This window comes from Petaurus breviceps, unplaced genomic scaffold (genome assembly GCF_028583685.1).
Source record: "Petaurus breviceps papuanus isolate PSGF00001 unplaced genomic scaffold, PetGlider_PUasm1.0 175, whole genome shotgun sequence".
NCBI lineage: Eukaryota > Metazoa > Chordata > Mammalia > Diprotodontia > Petauridae > Petaurus > Petaurus breviceps.
Genome location: NW_027185764.1, coordinates 16,061,798 through 16,086,062, shown reverse-complemented (window position 1 = coordinate 16,086,062; position 24,265 = coordinate 16,061,798). Strand labels below are relative to the sequence as shown.

General features: G+C 43.9%; 2 protein-coding genes across 2 annotated transcripts in view; both read right to left on the bottom strand.

Moving 5' to 3' along the window:
- INTS1 (integrator complex subunit 1) overlaps positions 1–11,917 on the bottom strand; it is a 49,484-nt gene extending 37,567 nt beyond the window's left edge. The window contains 12 exon segments of the mRNA XM_069084824.1: positions 118–226; positions 661–837; positions 1,556–1,697; positions 1,799–1,944; positions 2,087–2,273; positions 2,516–2,621; positions 3,487–3,646; positions 5,854–5,991; positions 6,242–6,438; positions 8,607–8,897; positions 10,175–10,270; positions 10,642–11,917. Coding sequence (XP_068940925.1) covers positions 118–226; positions 661–837; positions 1,556–1,697; positions 1,799–1,944; positions 2,087–2,273; positions 2,516–2,621; positions 3,487–3,646; positions 5,854–5,991; positions 6,242–6,438; positions 8,607–8,897; positions 10,175–10,270; positions 10,642–10,837 — 1,945 coding nt within the window. The 5' untranslated portion in view covers positions 10,838–11,917.
- A 4,794-nt stretch (positions 11,918–16,711) lies between these two features.
- LOC138158996 (lysosomal alpha-glucosidase-like) overlaps positions 16,712–24,265 on the bottom strand; it is a 71,458-nt gene continuing 63,904 nt past the window's right edge. The window contains exons 16-21 of the mRNA XM_069085351.1: positions 23,543–23,691; positions 23,039–23,180; positions 20,730–20,828; positions 19,622–19,786; positions 18,756–18,902; positions 16,712–17,589 (exon numbers count right to left, since the gene is read on the bottom strand). Of these exons, the coding sequence (XP_068941452.1) occupies positions 17,527–17,589; positions 18,756–18,902; positions 19,622–19,786; positions 20,730–20,828; positions 23,039–23,180; positions 23,543–23,691 (765 nt within the window). The 3' untranslated portion in view covers positions 16,712–17,526. The remainder of the gene's footprint in view (positions 17,590–18,755; positions 18,903–19,621; positions 19,787–20,729; positions 20,829–23,038; positions 23,181–23,542; positions 23,692–24,265) is intronic.

Below are 24,265 nucleotides of genomic sequence, written 5' to 3'. Positions count from 1 at the left end.
TGAGAGGCTCTGAATGCCACCTGCACCTAGTTCTCTGGCCACTACCCCGCTTGGACTTTCCTACCATCTGTTACTCTCGCCTGCCTTGTCTCCAGAAGTCACTTTTCTAGGACTTACTCTTCTTTTCTCCTTTATCCCATGCAATCCCAGCCTCCTTCACTTGGGCCGTTATGCCCAGCATCATGGATACAGCCAGCAGGTCAGTTATGTGGATCACAAAGCGCTCCTAAAACCAAAATTTAATATAAACTCAGGTCAGGAGAGCTTCACAACAGGGACACTTTCTGTCAAGTCATTCAGTATACAAAGAAAAAGGACAATGGGAAAGTATTTTCTACAGAAAAAAGTATTGGAAAGTAAAATAATGAAAAGATGATAGGGCAAGAAATAGTCAGGAAATTCATCTACATGTAGGGGAATTATTAGGTAGTAAAGAATGATATTCCTGATTTAGACAAGAGAAGACTGATGTAATCAGCAGAGAAAGCCCAGCTATCAGGTACATATTAAAAAATGAGGGGAAAAAAAGTGTTGTATGAACCAAATAAAAGACAGTTACATGCTCCTCATTCAAATCTCATGAAGAAGCTGACCAAAAAAACAGAATCACATGAAACACGTCAGCCAAAGACAGACGGCACCAAGAAAGGGTTGAAGTACCTTGAATTCCATTTCTAAATACTGTGGTTCTTTGCGTTCCTGCATGAGCCCAAGGCAAAATGCCTGGAAATTAATCTCATGCTTGGTCTGTTTGATTATCTCTCGAAGCAGGGCCCGGGAAGCTCTCAGGTAATCATCTTTATTAGTCAACAGGTCCTGGAACACCATTGCTAGGAACTATGGCCAAAGCAATCCACAAAGAAAGGAAAGACAAGGTCTTGTTAAGATCATACAAAATCCAACATCTTTAAAAGTCAAGTGTTAAATCTATGGCAGTCAAAAGTAGGAAATTTCCAAATGGTTTAAACCTTTCACTGGAAATACTAAATGGGATCTCCTGCTATGCCCTGCACAAAACTAGTGCTTTACTTTAGTGCTCTGTGTCAACCTAACATTAATCATCATCAGTTCTTTGTCTAAGGCCTTTCTAAGTAATTCCCAGAAGGAGAAAACCCATGGACCTAAGTAATTACTCAAGTATTACCATATTTACAAAGACTAGCCATTAGCCAAAGAGGTCATAACACAAAAAGCCAAATGTCAGGGCTCTGGAAATTAGTCTAGCATGAGATGCTGATATATCTAATTATTGACACCCTGCCAATCTATTAATCAGCTTAAAGATTCTTTTTTTTTTGCCTTCTGGAGGGCAATTGGGGTTAAGTAACTTGCCCAAGGTTACACGGCTAGTTTTTTTTATGTGTGGGTGTTAAGTGTCTGAGGCCGGAACCGAACTCGGGTCCTCCTGACTCCAGGGCCGGCACTCTTACTCACTGCCCCTAGCTTAAAGATTCTACTCTAAATTAGAGGCTGGATCTCCTCCAGCCTGCTACTTGCTGCCCCTGAAATGAAAATGGCCTAGACTCAATCATGAAGGAAAGCTATCCAAGAGCACCTTTGGGGCCAGCTCTGAGCTATGCTGTAGCACAGTGTACAGGATCTGCATGTTGTTTGGGTTTCTTGCATTTGACAGTTCATTGAAAATCACAAACTTGACTGTAGTGCCCAGATTATCCCTGTGGGCATTTAGCAGTTCCCTGGAAACAAAACCAAAAACCAGAGCGATCGATTATTAGGAACACGTATTAGGACAAAACTTTTCTAGCCCTATATTCTCCCCATATCCTTCCATCCTTACCTGACACAGAGCATGTAGTGGTTAAGAAGGACTTTGGGCTTGAGCCGGATTTTGATGAGGCTGGAAATGACCTCCATGTCCTCTGAACCATGAGTACCACAGTTCATGCAGACAGACATCAACAGATCCTGGGCTGGCCTGGTCAACTGCAGGGATGAGAGATGAGTGATAACACTGGAGGACACAATTACCCTTCTGGGCCAGATATACAGATACTCACGTACACAAGTCCAGTTCGTGCTGGACTCCAATGGGAACCCCTTCCCTTGCTCCAGGGCAGCTGCTCACCTTTGGGTTCTGGAGCCACATCTCCAGCCTCTGCACAGCCATCAGTCGCACTTCCTTATAGCCACAGGTTGCAGTCAGGAGTCGCAAGAGATTCCGGGAGACATTGTCCATAGGCTGTCGACGGTTCAATTGGTCCCGAAGCATGTCAAGGACATATTCTTCCACGCTCTCGGCAAGGTCCTCATACCTTGGAAAAGAAGATAATCCTAAATCAACTAGAGTCCGGCTCTTCTTGTCTTCCCAGCAAGTGAGGAAAGCCTCTGACTCACGGCCCCTTAATGCTCAACTAACAGCAGAGAGCACTTTAACTAAATGGGAAGAAAGGGTCTCTGTTCTCAGAAACAGTGGCCAAGCCCTCCCCTGTTCTGGACCATTTTCTTCTCTGCATCCCAGATGCACTGACAGCAGCTGTGATGAGATTCCACATACCTGGGCATGAGCTGTCCCTCTTGCTCTGGGCTCAGCTTCTCCTCGGCAATCAGCAGTTCTGTCTGACTGTCTTCTTCCTCCGTAAGGGAAGGATGAGGACTGTTCCCTAGAGAGAGAGGGAGCCTGGTGATACAAACTCTCTTCACCTTTGAGTCTGAAGTACCCTCAACACCTAGCTCATGTGGCACCTTCCACAGAAAGAAGTTTGTGGCCCCTTTCCTCAATTCAAGCTTTATTAATTACCTACTGTGTGTCAAGCATATACAAAGATACAAGAAGTGCTGGGGACTCAAAGCTAGTAACACAGGACTGGCCCTTAAAGAATATATCTTCCACTGGAGGGAAGCATGAAGGAGACTACATGTGCACAAAAAAGTATGCTACCTTATTTTTTTTTACTTTATTTTTCTTAGTTTTCTTTTTTATCTGCATTTTCTTTCACAACATAAATAACACAGAAATAAGTTTTGCATAACTGCACATATGTAACCCATATCAAACTGCTTGCCTTCTCAATGGGGGGGAGGGAGGGAAGAAGAGAATTTGGAACTCAAAAAAAATTTTTTTTTATTTTTGGAGGGGCAATTGGGGTTGACTTGCCCAAAAAGAACTCAAAATTTTAAAAAATAAATGTTAAAAACTTTTACATGTAATTGGAAAAAAGTATACTTCTGAAAAATTTTTTTAAAGTACACTACCTGGGATAGGGGCAAAGGAGAGTTGCAAACAAAGTCCTATATAAAAACATAAGCAGAAGAAAGTGCTTTATGCTCATAGGGAGGCGAGGGTAAGGAGATGAGATGGAGGAGAGGAGTCAATCAGGGAAGGAAGGATTCATGGAGAAGGCAATACTTGAGCTGAACCTTAAAGGACTGAGGATTGTCAAGCCAAGTTAATGGCACAGAAGTGCTTACTTACAACCACTAACTTTCATCCTCTTAGCAAACTCTCCATCTCCTCTGGCATCTTACCAGCACTGAGGTCTCCTCCACTGCGCCCCATCTCTCCTTGTAACAACATGCTTTTAGGAGGCATCTTGGTGTTAAATGCTGTCTGGATATTGTCGACAAATGTCTTGCAGTGAGGGCTGTCCACCCAGATCCGTTCCCCTAGGGAATCTTCAATGTAAACCTGGACAGGATGGCAAGACCAGAAGAAAATGATAGTCAGAGAGAGGAAGAGAAAACACCTATTGTTTGCCCCATATCATTGAAGTATTCTCCTGAATTTCTCTTTTAATTAGTTCAGGAGTGAAGACCTTCAATCTCCAACTTAGGCTCATGCTAGATGAAAAGGAAAAGGGAGAAGGGAGAGGAAATAATCTCTACTCTCATTCATGGAACTCACAATCTAACAGTAGGATCTGATTCAAATGTGCAATACATATACAAATGTCACTGTACAAGAACTAAAATGCAGCAACTCTAAGAACAGTCTAAGACCAGTGCAGCAATATAGTACAATGGAAGACTGCAGAGTGGGAAGTCAGAGGATGTGAGTTCAAGTCCCACATCCAACACTTAACACTTGTGGGACCTGAGGTAAGACACTTTAACCTCTCTGGCTTCAGTTTCCTCATCTGTAAAATGGTAAATGAGGAAGCTGATTTAGAGAACCTCTGAACTCCTTTTTCGCTCTGATGTTATAGAAACTACAAGGGCAGTGTGAGGTTCAATTACTACTAACTAGGGAGGAACAGAATCTGGTTTCCTAAAATGAAGGAAGTGGCATTTAAGATGGATATCAAAAAGCAGAGAAGAGACAGCATTCTAAGACATAGGGAATAGTATCAGTAAATACAAGAAAGTGAAAAAATATTAAATATGTATAAGGAGGAACTAGACATTCAGTATATCCAGAGTACAGTGGATGTGTAAGGAGCCAGTGGGAAAAAAGGCTGAAAGGATAAGAGAGGCTAGTTTTTAGAGCTTTCTAAAAATAGGTTATCTTAGAAAAAAGCAGGAGTCCCTTTTACTGCATATCTTCAAGTGGAGGTCAGATGACCACCTGTCAGCAGATAGGTTAAAAGGGGGATTCATTCATTTTCATATCCTGGCTGGACAAAACAGTCTCTAAGTTCCTTTCCAACTCTCTGACTATATAATGAGGATGTGAAGGGCATTGAATGACAGAGTAAGTAAATCAGACTTTATTCAACTGGCAACAGGAAATCACTGAAGGATTGTTTAGCAGAAAGCATAAGGAAAATTTAATATGGAAGTACTGTGAAGGACTAGGAGGTAGAAAAACCAGTTAGGAAGCTTTTGTCACAGATGAAGCAGATAATAATGAGGTCCAGGTATATGGCAGTAGAAAAAAAAATATATATATATGTAAAGAAAGGAATGCAAATGATATGTGGGGGGTAGATCAAACAGAACTTGGTAAGTGATTGAATTTGAAAGATTAGAGAAGGTAAGAAGGGGAAGGAGGGAGGGAATGAACATTTATATAGGCACCTACCAGGTGGCAAGACACTACGCTACGTATCATACAAATATTATCTCATCGGATCCTCCTAACAACCCTGGGAGATAACTGCTATTATCCCTGTTTTACGGCTGAGGAAACTGAGGTGATCAGAGATTAAGTGACTCTGCCCAGGGTCACACAACTAGTAAGCATCAGAAGCAAAGTCAGAGACAAAGAGTCAAGTGTGTGAAAGTGGGTGAATGCTGGGTCCTCTGACAAAGACAGGGAAATCAAGAGGAAGACTTCAGTTCTGGAGGAAAGATGGAAGATCTGGCTTTGGACCCAGTGAGTCTGAGATGCTACATCAGCAGCATGTTACGATGGTTCAGATGGCAGTCCTGGAATTAAGGAGATCTGGGTTCAAATCCTGCCTCTGACACTAGCTGTGTGACAGCGTGGCAGGTCACAATCTCTCTGAGCCTCAACTCTTGACTATAAAACAAGACTGGCTCCTCAAGGCCTCATGACTCCAAGTCTGTGACCTACGACCGAGACAGAGATGTTCTACAGGCAACTGGAAATATAAGCCTCAGGCTCAGAAGAGAGCTCAGGGCCAGCTGCAGATATCTAAATCTCTGCCATTTGTACAGAAATGATGGTCGAAGCACCAAGAGCAGGCAAATAGAATGAAAGCTCTGTAAGGATGGAGTGTCATGAACCTCACTCGTCTCCCAAGGTTCCCAGCTTTGTAAATACTCAACAAATTAGCGAGATCAAAGAAACAATGACAGTCTAACTTAGTGACAAGTAGAAAGGCAGGTCTTGGAGACACGGTCATTCAGCCTGTCATTCCTCCCAGAGTGCCCAACATGTTCATCTTCCTTCATCACCATAAACAAAGACTTCAAGTTTCTCGAAGGACTTACCTTGACAAAGATCTCAGGCCAGTTCTCATCCTCTTCATAAGCAGCCATAAGTAGGTTACAAGCTAACACAGAAACCAGGCTGTTTCCTTTGGCTTTGAAGTTAATGGAGGCATCCCGGCGAAGAAGGCTGCATAATGCCTGGAAGAGATTACCCAGAGAACAAACCTCATCACATCATAACAGAGGGGAGTAATAGTATAAGAGTGAAGGTGGGAAATTATCATATATCTTGCCCTTTTATATAGCCATTAAAATATACTGTAACGAATTAATGTGACTTCCATCAAAGATGATACATATATATATAAGAGAGGGATCTTAAGGAAACAAAAGTGAGGACTATAGTTCTCATGAAGCTACACTCCACAGTTTGCCACACGTCTCTTACCTCAATAACTCCCTCGGTGGCAAATATATTGGGCTTGATTTTTGCCAGGTACATCAGGCTCAAGTACAGTGTGGCGTCTGGTTTGGCTCGGGTCATTTTAAGCTGCTTCACGGCTCCACACAGCACCCCCTCAATTCTGTCATCATTTCCCTCTGACTCTGATGCTTCAATCTCATCCAGCAAGACTGTGGGCAGAACTGTAAAAAGCAACCAAGTGCTAAGTGCAAGTGAGAAGCCAAAAACAGTCACAGAGCTGACTATTTCTCTGGCTACTGTTATCTCCTGAGTGAACCTAACTCCAAATTCACTCTCCATAGCACCTCGGTGAAGATCCACATGGCTTTCCAAGCAAGAACATGGAATTGTTGAGCATTTTATCCTTTCAAAAGCACTTCCACACATTTGTACATTGTCTCATTTAGGTCCTCACTACTCTGCAACATAAACAGGGCAGGTCTTTCTCAGAGCTGTTTAAAGCAGAGAAGACATGAACAGGTGGCTAACCAATAACAATATGTCATGCCTACATAGTGTTCTCAACTTTCCCATCAATCACCTCATTTGCTGTCCTATATTATTTGATCGGCAGAGCATTTAAAGTCCTTCATGAACCAGCTTCCATTTCTTTCATAGTATTCCCATGCATCGATTCTCTGTCATAGCCAAACAGGACTACAGACAAGCCCTGAACCTCTCCTCTCAGAATCCTAATCTTGAAGAGACAGATGTGCCCCCTCTTCCAGAGCCTCCTCTGATCCCCTGAAGTTGTTAGCACTCTCTCCCCTCTCAATTGACTATACAGGACTTCTTTACTACACAAGTATGAACATTTATCTTATTTGTATGTGTAGTCTCCACAGAGTAAAAGGGGAGCTCCTGGAGAACAGGGACTGTTTGATCTCTGTCTCTGTATCCCAGTGACTTGTTCACAGCAAGTGCTTGATAAACATTTGTTAAACTGAATTAATGTCACATATCTGTAAAGTTTACAAAGCCTTTTCATACGTACATAATATCACTCGCTCCTCCTATAAAAACCCTGTAAGATGAATAAATGTGTTATGAGATTGAGGGTCAATGGGGATAAATGAGTTGTCCCAAGTCACACAGAAAGTTAGAGAGTCCCAGGCTTAGGAGTCAGGTCTACTGACTCAGAACCCAATGCTCTTTTCACTTAAAAGCAACCAAGAAGATAAAACAGCAAACCACTGATGAGCAGGGCCACCATACTTCATAACCTTACAGTGTACCCTCACTGATGCATATAATCCTTTTCTTCCCCTTTAACACCCTATGAAATTCCTGGTAATAGCTATTCCAAACAATTTCTTCAAAATCCCAACTCCTTCTATGGCCTCTTATCTCGTTTCAAAATGTGAATAGGTGAGATTGGGGAGCTCTTCCTGGGAGGCTAGCATTTTCTCAGTTAAGCAGGAAGCAAGGCTCTCAGGGTCCTGAGTCCTCACTCACTCATTTCTCCTTCCCTCCAGGCTCAGAGGATGAGGTGGCCTCCCTCTGTGCCAAGGCCAACCCTCTCACCTGTGCTCCTGATCCCAGCTCCTATTCCCCAGGACTACTGTCTGGCCCACTGCTCTCTCTCATATTTGACCTCCCCCTCTCTACTGACTTCTTCTCCACAGCCTTCAATCCCCTCACTTTACAGAGGAGAAAATTGAGGCTTAAGAAGGTTAAGCAACTTTCCCAAGGCCTTCACAATCTGGTTCCAGCTTACCTTTCCAGAATTATTTTACACTATTCACTTTCAGAATTCAGCTTGCCATCCCCTGCATTTATGCCTATTGCCCCCCTTCCCCCAACCTGGAATACACCCCTTACTCACAGCCAGTTCTAAGAATCCTTAGCTTCCTTTCCAAGTTCAACTCACATGTCACCTCCTATTTAATCAAAGTCTCCCCTGATGTCCCCAGTTGTTGGTGCTCTGTCCATCTTCCTCAAAATACCTCTTATTTACTTACCTGTTTACCTGATATAGCCCCTAGTATAACGACAGGACCTAAGGGCCAGGACTATTGCTTGTCTTTGTCTCAGCATCCCTAGTACAGTGCTTTGCACATACTATCTGAGTTCTTGTTGACTTAACTGACATTTATATGGGTTTACAAAGTACCTTGTATACATTCACTGATCTGAGTTTCACAATAACCCTGTGAAAATGTATTGTCCTCCCCATTTCATAATCAGGTCTCTTCTGACTCCAAGTCCAATGCTCTTTCCAAAACAGCAAGCTATTTCTCAAGTCCCATAGTGACTTGTTAAATACACAGCACATACTCAGTTAAGGATTTACTGAACTGATTATCTGTAAGACATGTTTCCTGGGATAGTCTAGGGAAAATTACTTTACCTTCAATTGGCACCACAGACGGTTCCTTTATAGAAGGGGAAATGGCTCGCTTTTCTGCCACAGCTGCCTCCGCCAGGCGCCCCAGGGCACTGAGTGGAGGAGTAGACGAAAGCTTGGGACGTTTTGTGAGGCCAGTCAGGGCTGAGGCTCCAGATAAAGCAGATGCAGCATCACGCTTCCGTTCAGAAGGTAAACCTGAGGGAGCTGGCTTCAGCAATGCTACAGTTGCTTTTGACTCACTGGCTTGGCCTTTTGAGCCCAATGCAATGAAATCCCCCGGTGGAGGGTGCCCTATGGCAGAGAGAAAAAAAGAGAGAAACCATTGAATCCCAGGGCTGAATGGTCCCATAAAGACCATCTAATACAGGGGCCCAGAACCTGCAGCCTCAAGGCCCCATTGTAGGCCTCTAGTTCAAGTGCAGTCCTTTGACTAAATCCAAACTTCACAGAAAAAAACCCTTAATAATAGGATTTGTTCTGTACAACTTGGACTCAGTCAAAAGGTGGAACCCAAGGACCTAGAAGGCCATAAGTGGCCTGAACCTGCAGGTTCCCCACCCCTGAATATAATCTCATACTAAGGCCAAGAGATGAAGTAATCTATCCATTATGTCATACAGGTAGTGAGCTGGAAGTAGAATTCATGTCTCCTAACCCACAGCCCAGTGTTCCCTCCACTATATCATACCTCTTATAAATTAACCTATATTTCTGGTAAAAGTTATGCCATTCCCCCTTAAACTGCAATTTGAGAGCAATGCTTCATGGGACAGCTTAAAAGACATCGGGGCAACTGCGGGTTTGGGTGGTTTCTTTTGGAGGCTCATGAATCCTAGTTTACTATGAGCACCATGGTAATCAGAATTAAAAAACATGAAATGCACCTCAGCAAACACCATCACTCTTTCTTCGGTGTGTGTAGTAACAAAAACTGTACAGCGCTTTTAAGTTTGCAAAACGCTTTATGTCACCTCACTTCTGCTTTAGGAAACCTCTTACATGAGTCTATGCTACTAAGTCCCGGGGCATTATCACCCCCATGTTACGGGCCAGGAAGCGGAGGGGAAGAAAGGTGGATGCGTCCGCGTCCGAGCCCGAGCTCTGTGCCCCCTACGGAGAGGAGCGCTGAACACGTTCTCGTGCAGTTTCAGTCTTTAAAAGTTTAAACCCGCACTGAGACTCTGGGAAATCCTGAATAAAAACGCGTCTCCGTGTAGGGACGAGGCAGGAAGTTCTGGGTTCACAGGATGCCCTGAAGAATCCAAACCCAAGCCCTAAAACCGGGACCCGAGCGGCAAAATGACAGGACCGGACTCGAGCCCAGGTCCTGGCTCCGGATCTCAGTTTTATCAGCTCAGACTTTCAGGTTTAGAGCCGAAGGGACCCCCCCTCCCCCCAGGTCCCTCGGCTCCAAAGCCCTTATTGTACAAATGAGGAAACTGAGGCACAGAGCACTTGGAGAGGCTGGTCATCCCGGGGCCCTCTCCACGCCAACACTCCCATTTCACAGATGGGGAAACTGAGGCCACCGGGCGTCGGGGCGGGCGGCTCCGGCGGCAGATGCTCACCGGAAGGCTTGGCCACGGTGCTGGGCCTGCGGACCGTGGTCGGCTTTGCTCGGTTCATCTTGCCCACTTTGGCGTTCCCGGGGGCCGCGGGGTCGCCTGCAGAGAGAGCAGGTTTGGGGGGGAAGAGGGGCGGGAGTCAGGCGGGCCAGAGCGAGGACGCGGCCCCGAGCAGGCCGCCACGCTGTGGGGAGGGGGGGGGTCCCCGAAGCCCCTACGGTGGGGCGGGGGGGCGGGAGGGGGGGAGGGGGGGGGGGGGGGGGGGGGGGGGTCAGGGGAGTCGAGGGGAGGTTCCCCCGAGGAGGATTATGGGAAGGTGGGGGTGCACGGCGTCTCAGGAAGAGGTAGCCGGGCGGGGCCTGGGGATGGTGACGTCTCGGGCCGGCGAAAGGAGCCGGAGGTCGGAGCCCAAGCGGCGGGCGTCCCGGCGAATGCACCCAGCTCACCCACCTACAGCCCACAACACGGACCCTCAGTTTTGCCGCCGCCACCGCCACCACCGCCTCCGCCGCGCCGGATCCGGAAACTCATCTGCCTCCTCTCGCTCTCTCCGTCTCTCTCTCTCTCTTTCTTTCTCTCTCTCCCTCTCTCTCTCTTCTCTCCTCGATTTCTCCCCCCACCTCGAGTTCCGCGCCGTCCCGGAACCAAAATAGCTCGGAGGAACATGGGATTGGGGCGGAGGTGGGCACCGGGAGGCTGGGCGGAGCCTAATCAGTGCCTGCAGTGCCTACAGCGCCTCCTCGGAGTCGCGCGGCCAGGAGGCGGAACTGCAGGCGGGCTCTGGTCCGCTCAGCCCCTTTCGCGGGAGGTGTCAATGCCGAGCCAAGCGTGCTTCAAGCCCCGGGGATGATGTAGTGCCTCCCACCCCCCGTATAAGGCGCCTTGGCTGCCTTCCTCTGTCCCTGTGCCTTCAAGAACTCCAACAATATGTTTCTGTCCATCCTTCCCAGGACATGTCCAGCAGTGGGAGGGATAAGACATCAGGGGTGAAGCGGAGCATCAGTGAATTTTCTCTTGCCCGACTGTGGCAAGAACGTGGCTCTCCTGTGATGCCCGCAAAGGGATATGGCTTGGGGATTTGAGGGCATCGCCTCTCCTCAGTTAGGAATCAGGAAGATCTGGGTACAGATCCTGCCCTGTGATGTTGATGAAACTTCTCAATGCCCTCAAGCAATTGCAGTTTTCTAAGGTGCAGAACAGTTGCCGATCTGCATTGTTAGAAGGAGTTTCGTTACTGGGAGTTCCCTAAACCATTTAAGTCACAGGTCAGGAATCCCCCCACAAAGAAGCAGGCGAACAGTGCCAGAAATATCCAGGTTTGGTGGAAATACCGTTGGTTTTTGGAATAAGAAGAGATGGATTCCAGTCCACCATCCTAATTCAAAACTCTCATTATTGATCTTCTGAACTGTTGTAATGTCTCCCAACTGGTATAGCTTCACAGCAGCTCTTGCCTCTAATTCATTCTTCAGGGTCTGATTCTATCACTCCACTGCTCAGCTACCTGCACTGGCTCCCTTTTGCGTCTAGAATGAAATGTAAATGACTTAGCCTATCATTCAAGATCTTCCACAATCTTATGCCAATTTAATTCTCTGTCAATACGACTCTTAATGCAATCTGTGTTCCAGACAAACGATACCACTAACCATTCTCCCATCTTATGCTACTCTCCAACCCTGAAATCCTTCCTTTTAATGTCAATTTCAAATGCCACCTCTTCTTTGAGACCTTCCCTGATCCCCCTGTACCTATAAATGATCTTTCCTTCTTCAAACCTTTGATGCTGCTTTGATCTTTTCTGTGCAATAATTATATCCTTAGTTTAGTATGTTAGTAATTTAGTAAATTATGCCCCCTCTTTTAGCTTATGAATACCTTGGATATGAGGGAGCGGACATTGAGACTGAATAACACCTAGGTTTTGAGCTTGGGTGACTGAGAGAATGGTAGTGTTTTTGACAGTAATAGAGAAGTTACGAAGGGATGTTTGGGGGGAAAATAATGAATTCAGTTTGGGGTATGTCTGGTGTGAGATATCTACAGGACATCTAGTTCAATTTATCCTATGAGTGGTTTAAGATGTGAGACTGGAAGTCAGAGGAGAGGTTAGGGCTGGATAAGTAGATTTAAGAATCATCAACATAGAGATGGTAATTAAACCATGGGACCTGATGAGATCACCAAATGGAATCATATAGAGGGAGAAGAGAAGAGAGCCCAGGACAGAGCCCTGTGGGACACCTATGGTTAGCAGAAATGACCCAGATGAAGATATAGTAAAGAAGACTTGTGGTTGGGTGGCCAGGTAGCACAGCGAGTAAGAGCACCAGGCTCCAGTGTCAGGATGACCTGGGGATCAAATCTGGGCTCAGACACTTAGCACCATACCCGGAAACACCTGGCCGTGTAACCTTGAGCAAGTTACTTAACCCCATTGCTTTAAAAAAAAAAAAAGACTCAGAAGGAGTGGTCAGATATTCATTCACTCAATTAAACATTAAGTGCCTACTGTGTTCCAGGCACTGTGCTGACAGTCCTGTCCTCAAGGAGCTTATGGTTTAATATGGGGAGACATGTAAACAAATACATACAAAGCAAGCTATACAGGATAAATAGGAAATAATTAAGAGAGGAAAAGCACTGGAATTCCGAGGGGTTGAGCAAGGCTTCCTGTGGAAGAGTTCTTAGTCTGGACTTAAAAGGAAGCCATGAAGGTCAATCAGTATAAGAGGGAGAGTGTTCCACGCATGGGGGATAGCCAGCCAGAGAAAGTGCCCAGTGCTGAGAGATGGAGTGTGTTATTTGTGAAACAGTGAGGAGGTCAGTGTCACTAGATTTCAGAGTACCTGATGGGGAGTAAGACGTAAGAGTGGAAAGGTAAAAGAAGATAGATATAGATTTATGTATGTATAGATATAGCTTGTTTGTACATTATCATGTACATATCTCCTCTACCATATCATGAACTCTGAGAGCAGAGACTGTCTTTTACCTTTGTATACTTATTATTTAGCACAGTGCCTAGCATATAGTAGGCACTTAAATGTTTGACTGAACACTGGTAGAACATTGTAATTTTTCATCTTCATATCCATAACACCTTGTTCTTTGCACATAGCAGGTAATTAATACATATTATTAAAATGAATTGAGTTTCAAAAGGAGGAACTATGAAATGGACTGGAGAGTGACAACAGCATTCCTGTAATTACTTGCCACTTAACAGCCAAGCTTGACCCCCTCCCTCTTTGTGTGACCTTGGGCAACTCATGGCCTCCCTGTCTTAGTTTTCTTGCTTATCAAGAAAAGAAGTTGGACTCGATGTTCTTTCTCCTCTTTTCCAGCATTTGTGACTTAATTATACCCGGGGCTAACCTGAATACCTCAAATCACAATTTCATACTTGCTGGGAACTGTTCTTCAGCGTTCCCTCGGCATTTCACAGATGAGCAGATATGAGCACAGAGTGCTGCAGTGGCAAGAGGGAATAAAATCATCATAGAAGAGAAACTGGGCAACAGCCCAGGAGCAAGGGCTTTTCCTAGAATGTGGCAGCTGCACATTAGCCAAGGCAAATGGCAATCGGTAAAGTGGCCGAGTGGGGAGAGTCAGCCTGGTAGAGCTGGGAATTGGTAATCACGAAGACTTCCAACGCTTGCCAGTCATATGTTCCTGGGCAAATCATTTAACTTTTCTGAGCCTCCACTTGCCCATCTGCAAAATGGGGATCTATCACCTACCTCCCAAAGTTGTTGTGAGGATTAAATTATGTGTGTAAAAACTTTGGCAAACTTTATAAAGTGCCATATAAATGTCTGCTATGATTATTACTCTGTTTGGAAACTGCCCTGAGTTGGGGGGTAGGGGTGGAGAGGATTTTCATTTCAAAACAAGGACATACAAAGTACTTACCTAGACTAATTCCAAAGAAAAGGGTACAGTGCTTAGGGTACCAGTTACTTGATTACGTTTTGTGTGAAGATGGGAAAAGCACTAGACCTGAAATCAGAGAAGCTGGGACAGAGTATTGGCAGCTAGGTGGTATTAGAGCTCCAGGCCTGGAATCTGGAAGACCTGAGTTTAAATCCAGCCTCAGAAACTTACTAGCTGTGTGACCCTGTGCAATTTACTTAACCTCTGACTGCCTCAGTTTCTTCACCTGTAAAATGAGCTGCAGAAGGAAATGGCAAGCCACTTCAGCGTCCTTACCAAGAAAATGCCAAATGGAGTCACGAAAAGTCAGACATAACTGAAATGACTGAACAACAACCTATACTAACTACATGGTTTTAAGCTATTGACTTTACTACTCTGAGTCTCAATTGCACCCTCTATAAAAGGCAGGAGATTGGGCTAGAGTAGGGGTGGGGAACCTGCAGCCTCAAGTCCACACTAGGTCCTCAAGTTCAACCCTTTGACTGAATCAAAACTTCATAGAACAAATCCCCTTAATAAAAGAATTTGTTGGGGGCAGCTAGGTGGTGCAGTGAATAGAGCACTGGCCCAAGAATCAGGAGGACCCAAGTTCAAATCCAGCCTCAGACACTTAACACAAAAACTAGCCTGTGACCTTGGGCAAGTCACTTAACCCCAATTGCCCTTCCAAAACCCAAAAATAAAATAAAAATAAAAGGATTTGTTTTGTAAAACTTGGATTTAGTCAAAAGGTCCCACCCAAGGATCTAGAAGGCCACATGTGGCCTCGAGGGGCTAGAGAAAGGCTGAATCTCTTCTTGTGCTGTGGACCCCTTTGGCAGTCTGGGGAAGCCTCTGAAGGAACCCCTTCTCAGATCAATGCTTTTAATGAATTGAAAGGTATGCCAATTGGGGCGACCAGGTAGCTCAGTAAGAGTGCTGGCCCCAGAGTCGGGAGACCTGGGATTGGTTCAAGGCTCAGATACTTAACACCCACATAAAATAACTGGCCGCGTAATCTTGAGCAAGTTATTTAACCCCAATTGCTTAGGGGCGGCCAGGTGGTGCAGTGAGTAAGAGTGCCAGCCCCAGCGTCGGGAGACCTGGGATCGGTTCTGGCCTCAGATACTCAGCACCCACACAAAAATCACTGGCCATGTAAACTTAAGCAAGTTAGTTAACCCCAATTGCTTTTTAAAAAAATAAAAAAATAAAAAAGAAAGGTATGCCAATTTTCAGTTAGAGGTTATTGAAAATAAAGATGTAATATTTTCCCCCATCCAAATTCATGGACCCCCTCAAAACCTATTCATGGATGTCTATGGCATCTGTCTGTGGACCCAAGATTAAGAACCCCTGTGGGGTGACTAGATGGCTCAGTGAATAGAGCACCCCTCCTGGAGTCAGGAGGACCTGAGTTTAAATCCGGCCTTGGACACTTAACACTTACTAGCTGTGTGACCCTGGGCAAGTCACTTAAACTTGCCCTGCCTTCCCCCCTCCAAAAAACAAAAAAAAAAGAAGCCCTGGGCTAACGACTAGGTAGGTCTATATCCCAAAGGTTTTCTTAAAAAAAAAAAGGGGGGGGGGAAGGAAAAGGATCTATATGTATAAAAAATAACAGCTCTTTTTGTGTTGGCAAAAAATTGGAAATTGAGGGAATGTGTGGTATGTGATTGTGATGGAATACTATTGTTCTATAGAAAATGGCAAGCAGGGGCGGCTAGGTGGCGCAGTGAGTAGAGAGTCGGCCCCGGAGTCAGGAGGACCTGAGTTCGGTTCCAGCCTCAGACACTTAACACTCACACACACACAAAAAAAAATAGCCGTGTAACCTTGGGCAAGTTACTTAATCCCAATTGCCTTCCAAAAAGGCAAAAAAATAAAAATTAAAAAAAAAATGGCAAGCAGAATGGTTTCAGAAAAACCTGGTAAGCATTATATGAACTGATGCTCCAAATAAAGATTGAGCAGAACCAGAACATTGTACACAGTAACAGCAATAATGTGCAGTGATTAGCTGTGAATAACTTAGCTATTCTTAGCAATACAGTGATCTAAGACAATTCTAAAGGACCCATGATGAAAAATGCTATCCACTTTCAAAGAAAGATTTGATGGATTAGTAATGCAGATTGAAGGATAAATTTTTTCACTTTTAAATTCTGTCTTGCTTTTTTTTTTTGCAACATAGCTAATATGAAAATACATTTTGCATGATTGCACATACATAACTGATATCACGTTTCTTGTCTTCACAATGGGGGCTTAGGGAAAGCAAGGACAGAGAAAAATTCAGAATTTTTTTTTAAATAGTGATTAAAAAAAAATCTAAAAAACCCCAAACAACCCTGAGCGAGATAATCTCTAAAGTCCTTTCCAGCTCTGAATGCTGTCACCTTGGCTTTCTTTTCAAAGACATCCTCAAGTTGGTAAACTGATGGGAAGGACAGGAAGAGAAAAGCCTCTATCCTAGGCTCTAGAAGACATATCCTAGGATCTGAGAATTTAGAGCTGGTGAATGGGATTTTATCAAAGACAGAGTCCCCAAGAGTTGTTTATTATAACTGCAACCCTATCACCAACGTAGAACACCTGAAACCAAAGAAAAGAGACCTCAAGTGCCTAAGCCATGAATACCTCTTCATGGGCTTTATTTATTAATTTTTTTTCAGTGAACAATCAAAAGAATTACACAAGTATATTTACAGTATGTTTCAGACCATATGAGAATTCTCTCTATGCTCCCCAAACTTTCTAAGGTTGCGCGGTCTGACAATGATTACCCCCCCCCAAGAACAATGACGAGCCCACCCACCAGCCTCTAAGGGCTATCAGGAGGAAGGGACATCTTCTGTAGGGGATATATACAGGCACTGCTGGGGAATAGTCTGTGGAACCTAGTCAAGAATCACTAGGATCAGATTTTTCCTGCCATGAAATATCATCTTTCCATCAAATCTCAGCAGCAGAAAAGAATAGCATTCCTGAGGTCAAACGAAGAGCATACACTCCCCACCTGGTTGCAGGAAGGGACCTATGCCTGTAGATAAAGTGCAGACAAGTTTTGAAATGGAAAACCCTGGCTGGGGTCCTATAGGGATCCCATTCCAAGTGTGTGATCTGACATAATCACAGTTCTGGGCCATGAGGAAAGGAGGGGTCTTGGGGAATTTAAAGCCTTTAATGGTGGTTAGGACAGTTGCAGTGTCTGCTGTCTGGTTTGGAAAGGGAGGATTATTCCTGAGCTGCTACAGACAGGGAGACCTTCCAGCAGCTGCATGGTATGATGCATGGAAGATGCCATGCATCTCCACGTTAGGCTCTTTTGTTACACACACATACAAACACGCACATACATGCATACATTTGCACTTTGGGACATAGTAAGCAAGGATTGGCAGTCTTCCCTAGTCGTAGGCACAAGTTCTGGGATCTCAAATCCATTTGACAGAGAAGGACCGACTGAGGTTCAAATTAAGGCCACTCATGCTGAGAACCTGTGGGATAGGAGAGTTCATTTCAGTGAGTCACATTTCCAAGTAAGTCTCCCTTTTTGGCCACCCTCTGGCCCCATGGCCAGGTATGTCTGATACAACACCGGATTCAGCAATAGTAAGCTATGGTCCTCCTCGGTCTTGAGTAATATCAGCTACCCAACAACTAGGGGGAATCTGTGGAGGGTACAAGGCATCAAAAGTCACCAAGCAATGGAGCTAGGAGGTGGCCACTTGGCTACTTTCTATCAATAAATAAACATTTTCAAACCACTATGTATCAGGCACTGTGCTAAGTGCTAGGGATACAGAAAAAGGCAAAAGACAGTCCCTGCCCTCAAGGAACTTACAATCTAAAGGGAGGCAACATGCAAATATTTACAATGCAAACCCTGCCAAGGATAAATAGGGAATGATGAATTAAGAGGAGTTAACAACGGCTTCCTGTAGAAGATAGGAAGCCAGGAAGATCAGTGGCCAGAACAGAGGAGGGAGAGCATCCTAGGGATGGGGGACACCCAAAGAAAACATCAGAAACATTTACTTTGCAAATATTTTGTGTTACATGTCTAAATGTTATTTCTTCCAATCTGACTCCTGAGGGCAGACTATTTCATTTTTGTATCAAGTCAAGAAACATTTAAGTGATTAATATGTGCCAGAACTGAGCTAAGTGACAGGGAGACAAAGAAAGGCAAAAACAGTCCTTCACCCCAAAGAGCTTATGATCTAATGAAAACAACCATTTATGTATATGATGTATACAGAATAAAATGTTTGTATCTGTATTGGCAGCACCTTGCACATAGTAGATAATAAATGCATGTTGAATGAGTGAATCGATACTCTGCAACATTAAGTTTTAAGACCAGAAATATGGTCCAGTTCCCTAAACAGAAGGACAACTAATTTTCTTGAAGGTGAAAAAAAAGCCAGGGGAGAAGAAGTTCCAGATCATGTAACAGTTGTTATAACCCAGAAACACTTTGTTAGGTGATCAAGAAGCAAAAGGACTCCTGCAGGTCAATTGGTAATATGTGTGCCCAGGATCAGAGCAGGAAAAAGGGAGGGAAGGGTACAAAGGTTAGAAGGATCGTGGGGGCTAGGGATGAGAAATGACAGGACTATAAAAGAAGGAAATTGGGGACAAGTCAAGAAATAGATCTTACCTGGTTCTCTAGGTAGGAGAAAGGGATTTCTTGGTCATTGATGGTGACCACTAGAGGTTGTTTTTGAACTCCATAGACTGTCAGTCCATCCACGGTGATGTAAATTGCTTCCAAATTGTAGTGAAGGACCGTGGATGTGAAAACATTCTGTGAATGAGAGATGGCTGGACATTGAAACAAGTGTACCAGAGAGCTGAGGCTAGGGCCCACATTCTCTCTCTCTCATGTAGGAGGGCATGACCTCCTCTGTTTTACCCCCTTCCCTGCCCTCAATTGACATAGCTTTCCCTAGGGATGATGATTCCTGAGTGTCCAAAGATATTAGCCTCTGTAGCTAGGACCTTTGCTTGGAGCTTTTAATCAGGATATTTTTTCCAATATACCTTAATCACTCCCCCTCCAATCCACATCTTATAATTCTTTCAGGAAGTTGAGCATAAATACCACCTCATGAAGGCCTTCATGAGGCCTTCCCTGAATTAGCTTGTATTTTAAACATAGATTTAATATATATTTATTTTGTACACAAACACACACATACACATTGTTTCCCAATATTAGAATGCAAGTTCCTTGAGGAAAAGTTTCATTTTTGTCCTTGTATTTTTGTATTTTCACAATACCAGGCACATCATAGGCATTTAAGAAATGTTTGTTATTAATTGATTGGTTAATTTAAGTCTCACCTTCCTGACAAAACCTCCCTTCTCTTTCTTTTCCCTTTCCCTTCTCCAAATTCTTATTGTCCAAACTATACATAACAGTAGACTTGTCTCTTGTTCTAGATAATCAATACTTTTAGCACAAGGACTGTCTTCTACCAGGCATACAGTAGGTACTTTAGAAGTGATTTAATTTGACACTACCTGTGAGACGTTAAACACCACATAGGAATAGTTGCCGCTCTCAAAAGTATCCAGGCTCTCCCCATCATCCCAGAAAAGGTCCCCCCAGGCCATGCCCTCCTGGGACAGAGCAGCCACCAGAAGCAAAGGGTTTCCACTGCTCATCCAACTGGTGATGTCTGGTTTCTGAAATTGACAAAGGGGGAAAAAAATCAACCTAGTGGACACATGCTGGGTCCTCTAGTTCTCAGGGCATAGCTGAGCATTAAGGTAAGACTATTCATACAGAATCTGAGAATGTAGGAGGCTAAGGATAACCGCTCTGCCACTTACTGCCTGCAGGAGGTTAGGTGAGTAACTTAACCTTTCTGACCTTCATGATCCTCATCTATAAAATGAGGGGAGTGAACTAGATCAGTGGTGTCTGCTTTAAACAAAAACAGAGGCCACTCAGCTGTCCACAAGGACCTCTACAGACCACATAACTTAGTTTTAAGATGTAATGTTATTTGTTTTTATTTATTTTGTTAATTATTTTCCAATCACATTTTAATCTGGTTTGGTCATCTCTTGGGAATGTTGTAGACCAAGTGTTTGATGTCTTTGGATTGGATAACCTGTAAGTTTCTTTCATAAGGTGTAAAATTCTCTGCCTCTGATATGGAAGGAAGACCACAGAAGGGCTAATACCTACGAGACGAGATTACGGGATCTGTGTATTAAAGGGAAAGGTTGATGAGTCTGAAAATTAATGTTGAGCTCTTATAAAAGGAAAGGGCCAGGTATTTTCATCTCTACTGAGTATAGAATAGGAGAGGAAATGTATTTAAAGCTCAAATGAAACAAGCTAGAAATAAAGAAGAATTTCTTGACTGCAAGCGATATTAAAATTACCAGTGGAAGTCATGTAATCTCTTTCACACGATTTTAAAATGGATTAGATATTTTCATCTCACCAGAACAGCTCAAAACAAGAAAATGGACACAATGACCTGTCAGGTTCCTTTCAACTTTAGAATTGATGATTTAGAGGGTTTCTATCCCACAGGTGCCCAGCAACTCTGGAGGAGTGGGGTTAGGGAGACAGGGAAGAGAATCTTAGGATTTCTCCAAGGTACCAGAATCCTACCTGAGTGGGAAGAACAGCACCTTCCCGGATGTGTACATTTACATGGTTGAGAGGAGCTGCCAACTTCACTTTTTCTCCTTGGCTTTGCAAAGATGAGCCCTGCGTGGATACAGGCAGAAATAGCTCTTTGAAGTATTATAAGAATTGGGAGTTTTTCAAAAAGGACCTCTCATAGGTCTGTTCTCTCTCTCTCTCTCTCTCTCTCTCTCTCTCTCTCTCTCTCTCTCTCTCTCTCTCTCTCTCCCTCTCTCTCTCTCTCTCTCTCCCTCTCTCCCTCTCTCCCTCTCTCTCTCCCTCTCTCTCTCTTTCTCTCCTCTTCTCTCCCTCTCTCCCCTTATCTCTGTTGGTCTGTCTGTCTCTCATTTGTAACCACAAATACATGTTTGGAAAGCAGAATCTGTATATGTGGTTATACGAAGGAAACCACTTTGTAACTGTTTAGAAACCGTTCTGTCTTGGTTCTGCATTCTCCTCCATCCAACCCATTCTTCAGACAGCTGCCAGATTCATCTCATTTTAGTTACAGACACAATCGTATGACTCCTGTGCTCCATACAGTTCAGAGGTTCCCTATGCCTACCATGTAAAAATAAAAATTCCTTAGCGTGGCATTCAAGGCCCTTCACCAGAACCTTGGCAACACTATCTTTCCAGTCTGACTTCATGACTCCCCTCCGTTTGAGCTACACTCTAGTTAAAGCATACTACTAGCTGTCTCCCATTCATAGCCAGCGTTAGTCCATCTCGGGGATTTTGCTATGCCATCATCTACGCTTGGAATGTCTTTCCTCCCTCCTTCCAGGGGACTTCCTCTGTTGAAAGCCTACCCATCTTTGAAGTTTTTGATCAAATGCTATTTCCTCCCTGATTTTCCCTGTGAAGGAGAATCCTCCTTCCCTCAATTGCACTTGGTTTCTATCTTTCTCATGTGCTTCAGTGTGTCTTATTTTGCAACAGTTATCTGCATATGCATCGTATCTCCCTACCACATTGCGGGCAGACACTATGTCTTATTTAATCTTTCTGTCCCCCTTTGCCCCAGGGCCTGGCATAGGGTTCTTCATGATAAGGCCCTTAATTCATCACTGTTGAAGTTGTTCAATATCCAATGTATTAGGAAGCAAAGGCCCCTTCTTAAAAAGAGAGCTAGGTAGTGTAGGGAATGGATTTAGGAGGACTTGAGTTTGAATCCCGCCTCAGAGATCTAGCTGTACAACCCTGGGCAAGTCACTTAATGTCTTTCACCCTCAGTTTCCAACTCTATAAAATAGAAACAATAATAGCATCTATCTCACAGTATCATTAGGAAATTAAGTGAGAGAATCTATACAAGGCACTTTGCAAACTTTAATGCTCCATATAAATGTTAGTTATTACAAATATTAATAAAGGTGAAATAAAGAATACCAATGAAAGGGTAGGCTAGGTGGCGTAGTGAATAGAGCACTGGCTCTGGAGTCAGGAGGACCTGAGTTCGGATCTGCCTCAGACACTTAACACAAAAACTAGCCATGTGACCTTGGGCAAGTCACTTAACCCCAATTGCCCTCCAAAAAGCAAAAAAAAAAAAAATACCAATGAAAAACAATTGAAGTTTAGCAAAGTACCACACTGTAGCAAGTTATTTACATGTGCTTATGTCTTATCATATTAAATATCCTTTTAAATTATGTAAATATTAATAATTAGTGAAAAGGTTAAGTATTTACTTTTATTTTAATAGGAGGTATACTTTATTAAAAAAAAAAAAGTACAAGTGACTGTATCATTCCTTTAATTCTATTCTCTTAGTTTTTCTTGCCTGCAAAATATCTAGGCAGCTCGCCCACATTGTTACAGCCCAAGATACTCCCTAGTTGTAGGTATTCAAGTTGAAGGCGAATGAATGAATAACAAATTTAAGGCATAGAATCTTAGGAGGAAATAATCAGCCTCTACAAACTCACATAGACTATAAAGTAGCTGGAAATACCACAGTATGTGAGCCCGTCTGTCATTTTGTGACAATTACAAAACATTTGTATGGTACTCTACCATGTTGGTTTGAGGCCTTCTCTACCACTGGGAGCAAGTGAGACTATTAAGGAGAGAAGGATACTAAACTTCCACTTTATCCTCTTATTCATAAGTCTACTGTCCTTCTTGATGGATGTCTGAGGAAGAGACCTCTGACCACCCTGGGCCTTTAGCCTGTGGAAGAAGTTCTATTTACACAACCAATCTGGTCAGCCAGCCAGCCATTGGTTTAAATCCCCATCCCTACCCAAGTTTTTCCATTTCAGCCATGGCCATCTAACCCTGCTACTTACCGTGTAATAGTCATACCATACCCCTCTAGGAAAGTAGCCAATCACTGTATCTACACCTTGTTCCAGTACAGGGGTCACCAAGAGATTTCGTCCCCATAAGAACTGCCGATCCAGGGCATAGGTGTTTGTGTCTTGTGGAAATCTAAAGGGAAAGTCATGCCCCCACATATCGTATCATTTATTTATATGAACACATAATATTTATATAGATATTTCTATGCACACGTATATATACACATGTGTGCACATATGCACATGTCTTGTATGTATATGTTACACACACACATTCTATGTATACTCTTGGAAAGGATGATTTTTATACCTCAGCTCCTCTGCTGTCCTCCCCCCAAACTAATTCCTGTCAAGTACAGGTTCCCACTATCTGTGAAAAATAATAGCATTCCTCCCAGACACCCCTACTCTAACCCACTTAAGTCCCTGTAAAGTCCCAGAGACCATAAGTCACCAACACACTGTCTCTGCACATCTTAGCCCTATCCTCACTCAAAGAAGAGGGGCCTGGCCACTGTGTCTCCCCCACGGTGGGCATGGTGAAAGAGGGTATAGAGGTAGGGCAGCAGGGCATATCGAGTCATAAGTGCTTCCTTCATTGCTGTTCGCGCCGGAGGGCTGAATACAGCTGGATCCTGGGCCTGAGGAAATAGAAGCAAACAGAGAGGCAGAAAGCTAGTTTAGCAGGACTGACCCCACTTAGAAGGACACAGTTAACTTTTGGGTTTCAACCCAACCGTTCCTTCTTTCTTTCATTGATCTGTGACTTGGTTCTGCTCAAGTCAATCCACTACCCACACCCCACAAATGATGTGGGCATTCCTACTTGTCACTAGGCCCACAACAGACACTCAGGGAAGGTCATACATGCCCTGAACAATGCTGAGAGAGGCAGAGATACCAACAGATACAGGGGCAGCTCTGGCCTCACTCACAAGAACTAAGATGGTTCAAAAATTTTTCTTCCTTTATAGCTGCCACTCTCCTACCCTGACTCCTCTCCATCAGGTCACATGGTAGAGTGAGGTGGTATCACTACCTATGCATAGGCATCAGAAGGGGCAGAAGCTATGGACCACAGCCAACAGAGACCTACCCTTGAATCTCAGTATACCTGGATGGGAGTGGGCATGCCATAAAACCATGAGAGCAAGATCCAATTGGAAAGGACCTTCCAGGTCATTAAGTCTAAATTCTCATCTTATAGAAAAGGAA